The sequence below is a fragment of the Saccostrea echinata genome, unplaced genomic scaffold (genome assembly GCF_033153115.1).
Source record: "Saccostrea echinata isolate AGI-Se365-2 ecotype Australia unplaced genomic scaffold, CSIRO_AGI_Sech_v1 ptg000010l, whole genome shotgun sequence".
Classification (NCBI taxonomy): Eukaryota; Metazoa; Mollusca; class Bivalvia; order Ostreida; family Ostreidae; genus Saccostrea; species Saccostrea echinata.
Genome location: NW_026889759.1, coordinates 1,521,538 through 1,537,315, shown reverse-complemented (window position 1 = coordinate 1,537,315; position 15,778 = coordinate 1,521,538). Strand labels below are relative to the sequence as shown.

General features: G+C 32.8%; 1 protein-coding gene across 1 annotated transcript in view; it reads right to left on the bottom strand.

Moving 5' to 3' along the window:
• Positions 1–15,778, bottom strand: part of LOC133184115 (nuclear pore complex protein Nup153-like) — a 43,275-nt gene continuing 27,497 nt past the window's right edge. The window contains exons 16-18 of the mRNA XM_061318973.1: positions 9,311–9,390; positions 2,740–2,924; positions 1–1,054 (exon numbers count right to left, since the gene is read on the bottom strand). Of these exons, the coding sequence (XP_061174957.1) occupies positions 994–1,054; positions 2,740–2,924; positions 9,311–9,390 (326 nt within the window). The 3' untranslated portion in view covers positions 1–993. The remainder of the gene's footprint in view (positions 1,055–2,739; positions 2,925–9,310; positions 9,391–15,778) is intronic.

Here is a 15,778-nt window from a genome sequence, read left to right as displayed (position 1 = left end):
AATAATTTAATACTTGTTTTATTTAATTCTTGATAACATAAAAAAGTACAATAGCCACATACATGATTGAAATAGTTCTGTAATTCACGCAGGCAAAGACAAGCTTTTAGGCTTTGCAGGTTTGGGCCACATATGCTCACCTGAGTATCTCTTCCTGAAATCTGTAATGTGCCCTTCGAACCATTTTTGCTGTTTTAGAGAGTTCTGTCAAATGAAGGATTTTCCCAACTCTGGCAGAGATAAAGGTCTGTATGCACTTGAGTTCAGTATATAATGAAACACACATTGCTGCTGAATTCATAAAAATTTCTACTTTGGATAAGTGTAATCTGTGGTGGATTATATCCTAAAGAAACATATTTGCCCATCATGGATTCAAAAGCAAAACAAAAGAAAAAAAAAAGCTTTTAAAATCCAGACTAAACTGCATGCATGCATAGAAGTTCATATTTTGCCATGCCAAAATACACACTTGTCAGAAGAAATGAGCTCACCCATCTGTGTCAGAAGAAATGAGCTCACCCATCTGTATCTGTACATGACTACTATATGGCCATTAGAGCTAAAATAGAGCAGAATGTCTAAGGACATGTCACCTGAGTATCACTTGTTCTACACAAACTCCCCATGCTTATGCTATCCTTATGTCACATACAAGTCTCAGAAAAATGCTCACTGATTCATATAATGATGTATAGAGCTTGTCTGTCAGAAGCACAAGAATAAAGACAGAATTTTTACAAAATGTAATTTTTTTTTAACTTCACCCCATCTCAGTTGGAGGGGTGAAGGATAACAAACACAGAGACACAGAATTAAGAACTTTGGTCAGAGAAGTTCAAATGACCCTCTGACTTAGGTGAGCTAGATGATGGACAGTTATCTCAGCTTTTTCTATACACTTTTAGCCTTCTGTAAGTCACTATTCCATAAAAGCCATCCTCTTTCTCAATGCCTTCTTCACCTTTCTACTTGAGTCACCATCTTAGAAAGTTATCGCTTTAGTTTTCTCACAGCCTTCTTCACCACCCTTCTTCCAGATTCATTTGAGGCACTGAAACAAAATAATAATGACTGGCATTAGTTCTTCCTTCATGGTTTTGCAATAATTAAGTAGTTCTGTATCTGGGTAATTTGATGTCTTTTTAATGTTGCTGCCCTATCTTCTACTCACAAACACATATAAAGTACCATAAAGATGTTTTTGTAGTATGACTGATTAACTAGGGGGTGTCAACACTGTGGCTTGAACAAACAACCCTCGGATTTAAAATCCAATGCTCTACCGACTAAGCTTAAGGGTTAACCCACTAGCTAGTGCTAGTAAGAGTGTGCCTTCACTATTTACAACACATCGCACTTTTAACTCTGTTACAGAAGAAACTACAACTTGGAGAACTTTTACACTTCTTTGTTGACTATGATCAGTTTCAATAATATGAAGTATTTCAAAAATACTTTATAAATCATAGCAAATGACACTTGCCCTCTGATCCACTAAATATACCAAATAATGTGAGAATATTTGAAAGTTTATCAGAGCAAAGCCTAAATAAAAATTAGGTTCCCTTGGCAGCCAACCAATCTGATCTATAATGGTACACATTTTTTGCAAAGTTTATTCATTTTATTCATCAAGTTTAAAAGGGATAATTTTTTCAAGAAACTGCAATAAAATTATTTTGAACTAGGAAAATTTTTCAGTACAAGGAAGACACAACTTTTACTTATTAGGTTAGTTAATGACTTTCTATATTGGGTTGATCAATCTGATAGAGGCCAAGCCAAGCCATCTATGAGATTAATAAACCCAATATATTTCTGTAGACAGTAAGTAAGAAACCTAATAAGTGATTTATTTTCTGAAGATTTAAATGTAAGAGACATTATCACAAGGCAGGCCCATAAAATGGGGGGAGGTGGGCACAAAAAAACTAAACTGCTAAAATTCGGGAGGGGGAATGGGATAGGATCTTCCTCTAAATTTTTGGCATTTATTTTAATGCAATAACCTGGAAGACTTCCACCATACTGCAACAAAAAGTGGTGGTGGTGGTGGTGGTGGTGGTGGGGGGGGGGGGGGGGGTTGCAAGTGTGCAGCGTTTGAATAATGTAAAATCTACAGCAAAACACTATTCCGAGAAAAAAAAAGTGGGAGGTCGGGCCCCTCTGACCCCCTAGTACAACAAACTTTCAAAATTATTAATCACCTTTTACCATTGAGTAATCTTGAAAAATCTTTGAAGCATCTTGTTTACTTTTACCTGGTAATGCTTTGTTATTGTTTAATTTAAAAAAAAATTTTCTCTCTTGTTTGAACAAACCTTGATGATACCATCACTTGTGATTCAGACAAAACAAATCTGACCTCATTTCTTATAAAGGCCACTACTCTAATTTCAGAAAACATTATGGAAAGTGGTTTCTGCAATAAATGATTTTAGATATCCAAATGAATAAACCATATTACCAGACATTACTGCAACATTTCAATCCAAGGGAAAATAACATCAACTCTAAATATGTATCAAATCCCAAAACAAGTGATGCATGTAGGAGTCAGATAGATTATATCTATGTGACAAATATCAACTGTTCATTTGTAATAATTATTGAGAAAAATTTCAACAATAATAGCTCTTCCATACTGAAGTACAGGCAAGCTAATGACAATAAACTGAGAATTCTTAACTTTGAGTTTGACACATATACAGTTCTAAAATTAAAATCAGTGTTTACCCAATATTGAAGAAAGATGATCCAGCAGTAGGGGTATTAGATTGGCCAGCATTAAAACTTGTAGCAGCTGGTAGTGAGGGCTGAGGGGGGTTCTGTTGAGGTGCAGCACTGAAGCTAAATATTCCTTGAGGAGTTGGGTTCAGTCCTCCATTTAAAGATGGTTGATTTTCATTTGTGATGCTTGACTAAAAATAAATTCATACCTCACTTAGCTAACCAAGTACATTGCAGCAAATTGTAAGTTTTTACTGCATTTTTATGCATACATGTTTAAAATTTCAGCTTATTAGTTGAGATGTGCAATACATATGAAAAATGAAGTAGCCAAACTTGTCCAATATGTAGTATTCCTGAATCATGTTAATTGCTCTGACAGAAATAATACAATGCTCTACATTAAATTACAAAACTGTTACAAATTTTCTTTTACAGTTTTCTATGTGTACACAATTTAAAAAAAATAAATCTGTAGAACATTTTCCATCTTTATCCATCTACATAATTAGTGTATTAATTAGTAGATTAAGAAAGCTACGTCTTCGTGGTAGTCATGAATTAGCGCATCCTTCTCTGCGCCACAGCCACTTAATTATAAAGCCCGCATTTTTAAGTTCACATACAGTACTCTGACTTGAGGCATGAACTCAGGTCCCTGCATAAAGAGCTGGGTACGTTAAGACGGATTTACCGCCCTGTAAAATCGGCAAAAATTAAACGCACATTTACATTCTATCAATTGTATCATTTAACTGTTAAGGTTTCCCTGTGTGTGAAATAGGAATAAATTTTTCTCAACTCACGTACCCTTTCATTTATATAACGTTCAAAACCGGTCTAATATTCCGGAATTCCCCTATTTGGACGTTTTCCTCCTCTTCAAGTCTATATTTCGATATGGCCGCATCCGAGTATGTATGCGAAACTTTGCAGAAAGAACAAATACATACGATTTTTAATATTAAAGAGAAAAAATAACCTTACAAAAGTGCGGCCACATCCATTTTTACAAAAAATTGAAGTAAAAAATGCTGCATTTTTGGATAGACGTCACCTTTTCTCCACAATAAAATCTATATTTTTAAAGAAATTAATTGTTTAATTCTGTATCTGAAGGCTTTATTATTTCTTTATTGTCTTTTAAATTCAATTCTGCATTTGAAAAAAAATAATTTAATACAATTATTTATGCAAATGAAAACCATATGAACCTTTCTCAGTGAAATTTACTATGGGACATTACATGTAAATTAGTGACGCAATGCATTGAAAAAATGACGTCACAAAGAGCAATCATGTTGAAAATATGTATTGAAACAATTTCTTCAGTCTTCGCAACTATGATAAATATTCAATCAATATTTACAGCGTGAAAAAGTAATTTAACGACATAAGTTGGGATGGTTCAGACAATCAATTTACATTTAATCCTACATGTACAATGTACCTCCAATTAAAACGCGCGTCTCTTTCATAGTGGACATTGACTTTATTTGACTTCAAGAAAAGATTATTTTTAACATTTTTATTGAAAATCATCAGCTTTTTTAAGTATGTTTTATTCGTTTTCAATTTCTATATGTCTGGGATTCATGAATGTCAAAAGACAATAGCTAACTTTTTTTTTTTGGGAGGGGGGGGGGGGGGAGGAGGTAGATTGGAAGCTTGGCTTACATGTATAGCAGTCACCATTTGAACATTTCTTTTCAAAACTTGTTATCCTTGTCACTGTATTGTTGCAGATTTTTATTTGACATAATTAATTATGTCAGAAAGGATTCTAGTGTTTTATCACATAATCAGGAAGTGTTTTATATATGACAAAATACTTCTAAATCTGCCACTGCCGGATTACATTTACTTATTGAAGGTCAGCAGCTGGGAATGGAAAAGTTCTTACATGTATTTACACTTATTAATTATATATACATTTATCATGCTGATCGGAATATTGACATCAGTGTTTTCAAGTAAAATTGGGTTTAATTTATAATTTACAAGGAATTTTAGATAATTATGTTGACCAAGTTTGTAAGGCTTAAAAAACGTATACATTGGTGTACGCTTTCGGTATTTTCTAAGAAAATTTAAGTGAAACATGATACAATCAACCTTTTTTATTGCCTGTAAATAAAGATTATCTGTTCCCATGCAGTTCTGTAAGAAATACAAACACGATCTTGCATTACTTGTGGACAAGACACCCCCCTTCCGCTCCATAATCGATGGTTTAACTCGTTATTTTTTTTCAGAAATTGTTTTCCTAATACATCTTAAGGCATTCCAAGTCTTGAAATGAAAAAAAAGAAAAAAAAAAGATTACTCTATAGATATTTATCTTTATAAAAAACGAATGTACATATTAACTACATGTACATTATTGTTAATCTTGAAGCGAGTATTTTTAAAAGGATTTTATCCAGATTATCCATAAAATAATAGTAATATATTTCATAGGAAATATGTTTAGTATTCCAATAGATGTTCATCGGGGCTGGAGGAGCGTCCTGTCCAATATCACCTCTGTGAAAACGGCCGTGCACATTATCGCTAAATTTTAAAGATTCAACATCCGTCTGTGATGATAATCCGTTCCAGAAAAAAAACAAATTAAAAGTATTTTATCGTTACTACAAGGACAAATGCACAAGGAAATGCCCCAGAGAGTTAATGTATCCAAAGGAAGTGATAAAATTATCATTGTCACCGAAATAATTATATCAAATACATGTATCTTACCTACGGCTGTGTAACATGTAAACATAGGGAGGAGTTCTAAAGAAAATCTTTATCTATTTTAATGCAGTGTCTGTGTTAGTAGATGACGTAATGTATCGTCTTGCAATTCGTGTCAGCAGTTTGTTAGGTATATTTTTAAAGATTTTTTTACCAGACACTTACATGAAAAAGAAACATAATCAAGCTAGTGATATAATCCGGGAATGGAAAGGATAACTCTATAAAGAAGCACTGTGATGTGTTTTGCGTATTGTTCCCACAAGTAACAAAATAACATAAGATTTCGTATAATTTGATAACTGAACTAGAAATAAAATCTCTGTGTAGCTTAAAAAAAGGGACGTGAAAGTGAATTTTGATTCTTCTATGTGAGTGTTCTGTTATTCTGCATTTCAATTATTTGTATTTTGTCTCTATGTAAATAGAAGGGGGGGGGGGGGCTTACTGATAATCAAATTATACATGTACATGTACTGTAATGAGTACCAATAAAGAAATTATATCTTTCCAATTTCCTTTGGCTCCCCACTGGACTGTGACCGTTGATCGATCTTTTATTGATCGATATCAATGCAAGTGTCTGCCGTTTCATGCTGCATTGCTTTGAAGACGACATGCGCATATTTTCATAGCTGACGCGGATAAACTCTATATGCAAATCATAAATATAATATTATATCCTTATTTTGATAATTTTTAGTTTTGGAATTATGCCCGTTAGAGTGTACTACAGGCTTCTGAATCCCTTCCCGAGAATTCGTGTGCATTTCCTGTCGAATTCACTACGCAGATTTAGGCATATAATTTTCGGTTTTGTTAATCAAATAATGAGTATGTACATGCAAAGTAATGTGTTTGTCTCTAAAATTAAATTATTAGCATTGGCTATATAAAATATTTTGTTCATCGAAAAATTGATCTAAAAAAATTGCACACCCTTTTTTAAGCCTTCGGAGATTCACGGTTTTTATTTAAAGCAAAATTTTTCAAGGTCTGTAACGCAAGTTATGATAAGGCCATTCCAAGGTTTTTTCTTTTTCTTTTTAATGTGCATTGTACGCGGACGAATTGGTTTTGAGGTTATGAAATTAAAAACAAACACAAATTAAAATTGATAAATACAAAGCTTTGAAACGCAAACACAAAGTTAACTCAAATTAAAATCAACAAATACGAATTTCTGCAATGCATTTTACTCTTTTGGAATTGACATCTCTCTTTTTTAAGTGGTGTTTTAATTTTTTTTTATTTCAATAAACTAGTAGTTTAACTAAGTTTTATGGCGAGGAGAGGTCTCAAATGATAATAAGAAATTCTAGAACTGTTCTGAAAATGCTGCGTTTTTCCCCTTTTGGTTTGTGTGTTTTCTCGGATAGGAAGATAGGTTAGGATGGACACTAAACAAAGAAAAACCTTGGAATGGCCTCATCAATCAGGACTCTTATAACCGGTCTCCTCTTGTGGTTTTAACATAGAAAGTGATTGTGTGCAAGTATATTGGGGATTGTTCCTAATTAGGGTATTTTACATGAACCGTGCAGTAAAGCGGATCCACTGGAATGAATAACGATCTATAAAAGAAATCCTAACATCAGAGAAAATTTTTTTAACGCAGTTTAAGACACCTCGTAACCCCGTAATAGTGAGTAATTTATACGTTTATCAAAAAAAGAAAGAAAGAAAATACGAAATTAATAGCGCTGCCATATGTTGGAATGGAAAAGGGGATTGATGTTGATGGCTTTTTCATTGCCAAAAATCCAATTTTGACAACTTTATATGGGACGATCCTATTTTCTTTTTAATACTGATTCATGTATTTTTAGAAAATGAAATATAAATTATAGACAATGCGGAAAATGAAATCATTAGGACATTTTTACCCTAAAAAAAATGATAAAATTGATACGAGCACAATTTTAAAAGAAGTACTACCTTGTCTCGTCTGTATTATGGATGAATCAAGCTTCATTACTTGTCTGATGAAATCGTTTGTAATAAAATTATATTTCCTTTAAATTATTTTACTCCTTCCAGCTATCAAAGATACATTACGATGAATTGAAATAAAAGAAAAAAAAATTTTTCTGAAACATAAGGCAGGTTAAAGTAAATAGTTTCCGGTTCAGAGAATTTACAGATTTCTTTTAACGTACCGTTAAAATCAGTAACGCCGTGATGACGTTATCACGTCAAAATTTGTAATTTCTAAAGAAAACTCCCCATATTTCGAGACCTCTGATGGAAAAACGGTTTGTGATAATTGAAAAAAATAAAATGATTTTGAAAAGACACATCGTAGGAATGTTTGTAAAAAACTGAAATCAAATTTGGAGACAGGGCCGCTCTGTTATACATAACGTACCCAGTTCTTTCATAAATTTGGTAGAGGGGTCGGTGCTCATTATAATAAAACAAACATCTCAGTGGTCAAGAATTTTTAGAATATGATTTGTCATGCTAATGTATGATTGACTTTGTGTTGACCCTTGACCAAGGGGACATCCTGAGGACTAAAACTATGACCCAAAAGATATAAATACACACAGTTTTTGAAGAGGATGACTTGCTCATTATAATCATGTTAACAGTTTCTCTGCTTGGTGTACAAGGGTATTTTAAAAACAGTTTAAAATTTTGAGGTTTTTATCCTACCTCTAGGATCCCAGGTGGGAAGAATCTGGACATTCAGATTTTTGTTCCCCAAAATTCTGTATACATGAACCATTTTTGACTGAAATTGGTTCAGGAGTCTCACTGATGATAGTTTATAAAAATTTTGAAAAAATAATGGACACAGAACCAACAATACACAGAGATGGCTGATGCTTACTTATTGATATTACTAACTGTGACCCTGCTCTTCTTGAGAAGAATATACTAGTATTCTTTAAGGTTTTTCCTCTATTCTTTGAACCCTGTTGTGGTTCCCATTTAAGCCCATGGGGAGTATGCTTTGAATAAACTTGAATTTATACCCAGGGATCGACATTAACGGTTGTCCGATTGCCCGGGACAAGTAAATTCTCAGTTCGGGCAAGTGAATCTTGCGACGTACTTGTCCGATCGGGCAAGTGATTTTTTCCTCATAGAAATGTACATATTTATTTCGTTTACATTAATTTATATGAAAAAACAATAAATTGAAGACTTGATTTCCGCCAGGTACCTGACTGACATTGTTTTTGTATTCGGAATTCCTTTTCAGCATTTCTGGATTATACCTTTCATTTGAAAATCGGATTCGTTATTCCGTTCTTTTTCCCTGGTAAATATGCTGTTCGTCTAACATTTTTGTTAACTTCTTATTTGGAAATTAGATTATTTATTCACTTACAGAATATAAATAAAGTGTAACACGATGTATCCTGATCAAGGTAAAGATCGATGTGTGTTATGTAGCAACTATCTTCCTTCAGCGTTGTTTCACAGTTATCTCAGAAAATTACGATTCACAAAAGAATCCTACCGAAAATAATTTTTTTAAAATATGAATTTAAATAAACGGAGGGTTATTGCTTCATGGCAGTGTGTGTTAACAGGTTAGATTTACAGGGACAGTGGTATACATTTATGTACAAACGCAGCATCAAAATTTTTTCAGGTACCTCACCTTGCCAAATTGACGGTAGTGTATTTGGTCACATTTTTTCTTGTCATAATATTTACAGTAATAAAAAAAAAAATTCTGAAGTTCTTTCCTTATTTTGGGCAACCAAGTTTTGTGTTCAGACAAGTCAAAGTTTGAGATCACTTGCCCGAAGGGCAAGTAAATCTGAAAGTTAATGTCTATCCCTGATACCATTACCCTTGATCTGAGGGCAAATGTATTTACCTGCTGCTGGTTACCGAACTGAAACAAAGAGCTGGATACAGCTCCACTTGATTTTGCTGCACCAAAACTGAAGTTAAAACCTGTCAATGAAAATATGTTACATGTTTAATCCAACATTAGACATAAAGCATGGACTGTATGGTAAAAATATCATCATGTTCTGTTCCCTGTAGACAATGTGAAACAAAAGCCAATGAGCCACAATGCTCACCAGAGTCTCCCTTGGCCCTGCTGTTCTTCAGAAGACTTAAGAGGTCCATAAGCCACAATGCTCACCTGAGTTTCTACAGCCCTTCTATTCCTACGTAAAATTAAGATAATATATTGTGCCCTTTATCCCCCCTCCCACCCCCTCATCAAGATTTGATTTAACTTGAAACTACACTACCTGAGAATGCTTCCATATAAATATGACTTATCATGGCATTGCTCTTCTTAAGAAGAAGACTTTGTCAGATTTTTCCTACATATTCTTATGTAAAAATTTGATTGCCCATTGAGGCCCCTTCCTTAGCCCCAAGAGTTTTGATTTTAACACTTGAGTCTACATTACCTGAGGATGCTTCCATATAAATACGACTAAACATGGTTTTGCTGTTCCCTAGAAGACAATTTTTCCTATGTATTCCTATGTAAAAGTTTGGTCGCCCATCATGGCCCCACCCTACCCCTGGAGATCATGCTATGAACAAACTTGAATTACTTAAGGTTTCTCCTCCCTTTGTGTTTACATGGTTAAATACATGTAATTGTTGTTTAAATTTAAAGAATAATATCTTAAGGATTAAAATAAAGTAAAATATTTACAAGTTGCAAACCTTTTCTTTATTCTGTGGCAGTTTACATAAGTACACTATTTATAACATATTACAAGGATTGCTGTTAAATCAAATATCACATAAAAGCTATATTAATATGCAAAATCTACAGCAAATCTTTGCATAAAACAATACAAATACTTTATTTTATTTGTTCAAACGATATAGCCATTAAACCTGTCAGTATACATATCATAGCATTTTTCAGTGTATTTTTACTCATTTTCCTCTACATCAAAAAAACGTCATGTTGTCTTTGAAAATATCTATAACTTCTTCAATAAAGGTTCAAACTTTATAAAATTTGGTATGTATTTAATTCAAAGTATATCCTTTCCAAAATTGCAAAAAAATAATTATGTTGCTTGGTAAAAAATATTGAAATATGGTGTCTGTGTATGACTTTCCCTGTACATTTTTCGTATGATACTAGCTAGGATAGCTGTCAAATTTAACATCACATATTAAATTAATATGCAAAATTGAAAGCAAATCTTTACATAAACGTATCAAATTAATGTGTCTTTAAACAATATGGAGCCATTTCAGCTTGTCAGTATACACAAACATATTGTTCTTACAATTCATCTCGAAAAATATGGTAGTGCTGTCTCTAAAAATGTCTACAACTTCTTCAATAACGGTTAAAACCTCATAAAATTTAGTACACATGTAAATCAAAGTTTTTCCTTTCTAAAACTCCAAACCAATATTTATGTTGCCTGGTAAAAAGTATTAAAATACATTGGTTCTCTATGACTTCCACAATATATTTTCTACTCTTATCTTTAAATCCAGTAATGTGTTAACTCAATAAATCTTGAAATATAATTGACACTTCGATAACTCAATCAAGAAATAATACTAAAACTGAAAATATATTACATTTCTACTGTTCCACTTATGACTACATTTTCTCCCCACTTTCTACATGTACATGTCAGTTCAATATACATATGTACATAAATGTATATATGCTTACATACTAAGATAATCCACAACATTTTGAATAATCTTTGAGGAATTTGTTATTCTTACACTCTCAGGATTTTCTTTCAGTGGTTCTGAAAATATATATCTAATACCATTTTCTGGGTCTCTAGCATGAATTTGTCTCAGTTTTGACAAACTAAGTCCACATAGAACCAATTTTCGAAGTATTAAAGCTGACACAACTTTGCCTCTTAATAATGGCTCTAAAGACTCTTTACATGTGTAATATGACAAATAAAAAACATTTTCAGACACTGTACTTCCTGACAGACACAACTTAGAGTAATATAACTTCTCTAATGCTGTCACATCTGCCATCGCATTATGAGCCTCATATTCCTCTCCTAATAGATTCTGAACCAATGTCCCTTGCTTGTAGTTAGGAAGCTGGATATCTTTCAATAATTTCTTGGAAATCTTTAGAGTATCTAAAAATCCAGTTACATTCTTACAAAATCTTTCAAGAAGATCACAGTTTCCCAAATGGTGTCGCAATATTGGTAAGTCAAAGTTTTGAATGTTGTGTCCCACTAACACTGGAAGGTCAAAAGACTCTAAAAATATCAGAAACTTGGTGAGTGCTTCAGGTGGAGGAAATGCAGCGATTGCTTCTCCCTTGTAGCAGAGGTTGTTTCCATCGAAGGTCAAAGAGTTTACTTCAGACGCTTCCTTGCTGATGGGGCGAGTGGGCAAGGCATACACTGAGAACTCCTTTTCTTTGCATTTTGCAGCAATTTGAAGTATATCAGATGTTCTTCCTATAGAAAGAAACAAAATGCGTGATCTTATGATATTGGGACACTCAATGTAATGATTACAAGACGGATTTTAAAAGTATTATATGATTAACAAACACCTATAAATTATACATGTACTGAAATTTAAAAATGAACAAACCTAATCCTCCTGTTTCTAAATCAAAGAACACCAATGGATGTGTATGCAGATCGTCAACAGGGGCATCCAGTTGAATATCATCTATATCTAGGTTTTCTTCAGCCTCTAAGCATATATTTGGCTTATATGTATCTCCTTGAAAAATAAATCATTTTGTTCTTAGATTGTATCAATATATGTGTAAATATATTAAAGATGATGAAATTGCTAAAATTAATCAATTAAGGAATGTTTTTAAGTTTTGTGTGAGTTATTGGTGTGTAAATCACACAGACTTGTCACGTAGGCATATTTCATGAAGCGCGATAACACTTCATGAAAAATATGCCTAAGTGCAAGCCTGTTGACAATCTGCATATACATCCATTGGTGTTCTTTGATTTGGAAACAGGAGGATTAGGTTTGTTCATTTTTAAATTTCAGTACATGTATAATTCATAGGTGTTTGTTAATCATATAATACCGTATTTGGCCGAATATAATACGCATTGGTGTAAAATATGCACCCCCCTTTTTGAGCCTGAAACTGGGGGAAAAAACGCAGTTCGGTTGTATTATACGCAGCAGAAAATTTTACCTAGCGGTGTTCTGAACTTTTGAAAATCGTGGTAATTTGCTATGAAAATCGGCACGGAGATAAAGTGCCGAAAATTTACAGAACACGATATTTTATTCAAATGCGTTTTTATTTCTTAATCTTGACTTTCCATATCGTGGCAATCTGGAGGAAATTAAATATTTTAACAAAGCACGAGATAATGCTGCATTAAAGTATTAACAGGGTTTATTATTAATTTTTTTTAGCATACGGTGATATTGAAATTATACGTCGCCATATTCTAACTATTCTTTGTGGAAATAATTTTATTTCAACAAATCACGGGATATTGTTGCAAGTTTAACAGTTGTCATATTTATTTTTAGTTTAAGGTAATCATGTTGAAAATTATGTATATTTAACACGGCAAGCGATATTGCAACAACAAAGTATTCATAGACTATGATTTTCCTCTTTTGAACTTAAAATTAATTAATTAAATAAATAGCTGATGTTATAAAAATAAAATCAAAATTTAACAAAGCATGTAGTTATCAACACACCTCCAAAGCTGTGAAAAATGATGTACAAAGATGGGATATATGTCTTCATAGATCGAGGTAATCTTCGTGGATATCTTATTTTCTACAGAGCACGAGCACAAGTAAATGATAACACTTAAGTTTCAACATACTTCATATTTCCTTTTTTAACTCTCAATCATTTTGACACGAGGCCGATATAAGATAAAGTAAAATTTACATTTAACAAGCGTTTAACTGTTTAATGTGTCGAAATCAGCACACGCTTATACATACGAAAGATCATAAACCAAGCCCCGATTTTTAACAAAGAAAATAACCAAAGCCATTTTATTAATAAGGGCAGTAAATAATCAGTGCTCTAACTGTAAAAACAATGCTTTGGAGTCGGTAAACAATTTAATTGCCTGGAGGGGTGTTGAGGGGTAATTATCAAGTGACAAGCGCACGTGTTCACAACATTGGCTTCCATTCATTGGGACGTATAGAGGGGTGTTTATGTTGAAATGAATTTTCACTGAGTTATTTAAAACCTAAAATAAATTTTATTTTATTGTATTTCCTTAAAAAATGACATTACTTTTTCGACGAGTGTCTGACTGATCAGGTACATGTGTACTTTGATTACGGAAGCACGTGGCAAAGGAATGTTTAAACATCTATAAATAACATCGTTAATGGCGGCCTACACGGAGACGATGAACATGCAGCTCAAATTAATTTTAACTTGCTTTAAATTTAATTTAACTATCAAAACGTTATAAATATAACATTTTTAACAAGCCTACATTCCAACAATAACTTTCCGAAGTTTTAAATACGGCGATAAACAGCAAGAAATTGCATAAGTCTCTAGGTAATACTTCAGTATGTGCGTATGATAGCCGTGTTTCACATGAAAGAAAAACCTGTCAAAATCCCATTGTGGTGTAAAATACGCACCCCTTTCTCACAGAAAATTATTTTGGAAAAAAGTGCGTATTATATTCAGCCAAATACGGTACTTTTAAAATCCGTCTTGTAATCATAACATTGAGTATGCCAATATCATAAGATGACACATTTTGTTTCTTTCTATAGGAAGAACATCTGATATACTTCAAATTGCTGCAAAATGCATAGAAAAGGAGTTCTCAGTGTATGCCTTGCCCACTCGCTCCATCAGCAAGGAAGCATCTGAAGTAACCTCTTTGACCTTCGATGTGAACAACCTCTGTTACAAGGAAGAAGCAGTCACTGCATTTCCTCCACCTGAAGCACTCACCAAGTTTCTGATATTTTTAGAGTCTTTTGACCTTCCAGTGTTAGTGGGACACAACATTCAAAACTTTGACTTACCAATACTGTGACACCATTTGGGAAACTGTGATCTTCTTGAAAGATTTCGTAAGAATGTAACTGGATTTTTAGATACTCTAAAGATTTCCAAGAAATTATTGAAAGATATCCAGCTTCCTAACTACAAACAAGGGACATTGGTTCAGAATCTATTAGGAGAGGAATATGAGGCTCATAATGCGATGGCAGATGTGACAGCATTAGAGAAGTTATATTACTCTAAGTTGTGTCTGTCAGGAAGTACAGTGTCTGAAAATGTTTTTTATTTGTCATATTACACATGTAAAATTGGTTCTATGTGGACTTAGTTTGTCAAAACTGAGACAAATTCATGCTAGAGACCCAGAAAATGGTATTAGATATATATTTTCAGAACCACTGAAAGAAAATCCTAAGAGTGTAAGAATAACAAAATCCTCAAAGATTATTCAAAATGTTGTGGATTATCTTAGTATGTAAGCATATATACATTTATGTACATATGTATATTGAACTGACATGTACATGTAGAAAGTGGGGAGAAAATGTAGTCATAAGTGGAACAGTAGAAATGTAATATATTTTCAGTTTTAGTATTATTTCTTGATTGAGTTATCGAAGTGTCAATTATATTTCAAGATTTATTGAGTTAACACATTACTGGATTTAAAGATAAGAGTAGAAAATATATTGTGGAAGTCATAGAGAACCAATGTATTTTAATACTTTTTACCAGGCAACATAAATATTGGTTTGGAGTTTTAGAAAGGAAAAACTTTGATTTACATGTGTACTAAATTTTATGAGGTTTTAACCGTTATTGAAGAAGTTGTAGACATTTTTAGAGACAGCACTACCATATTTTTCGAGATGAATTGTAAGAACAATATGTTTGTGTATACTGACAAGCTGAAATGGCTCCATATTGTTTAAAGACACATTAATTTGATTAGTTTATGCAAAGTTTTGCTTTCAATTTTGCATATTAATTTAATATGTGATGTCAATTTTGACAGCAATCCTAGCTAGTATCATACAAAAAATGTACAGGGAAAGTCATACACAGACACCATATTTCAATATTTTTTACCAAGCAACATAATTATTTTTTTGCAATTTTGGAAAGGATATACTTTGAATTAAATACATACCAATTTTTATAAAGTGTGAACCATTATTGAAGAAGTTATAGACATTTTCGAAGACAATACAACGTTTTTTGATGTAGAGGCAACATTTTTTGATGTAGAGGAAAATGAGTAAAAATACACTGAAAAATGCTATGATATGCATACTGACAGGTTTAATGACTCTATATTGTTTTAACAAATAAAATAAAGTATTTGTATTGTTTTATGCAAAG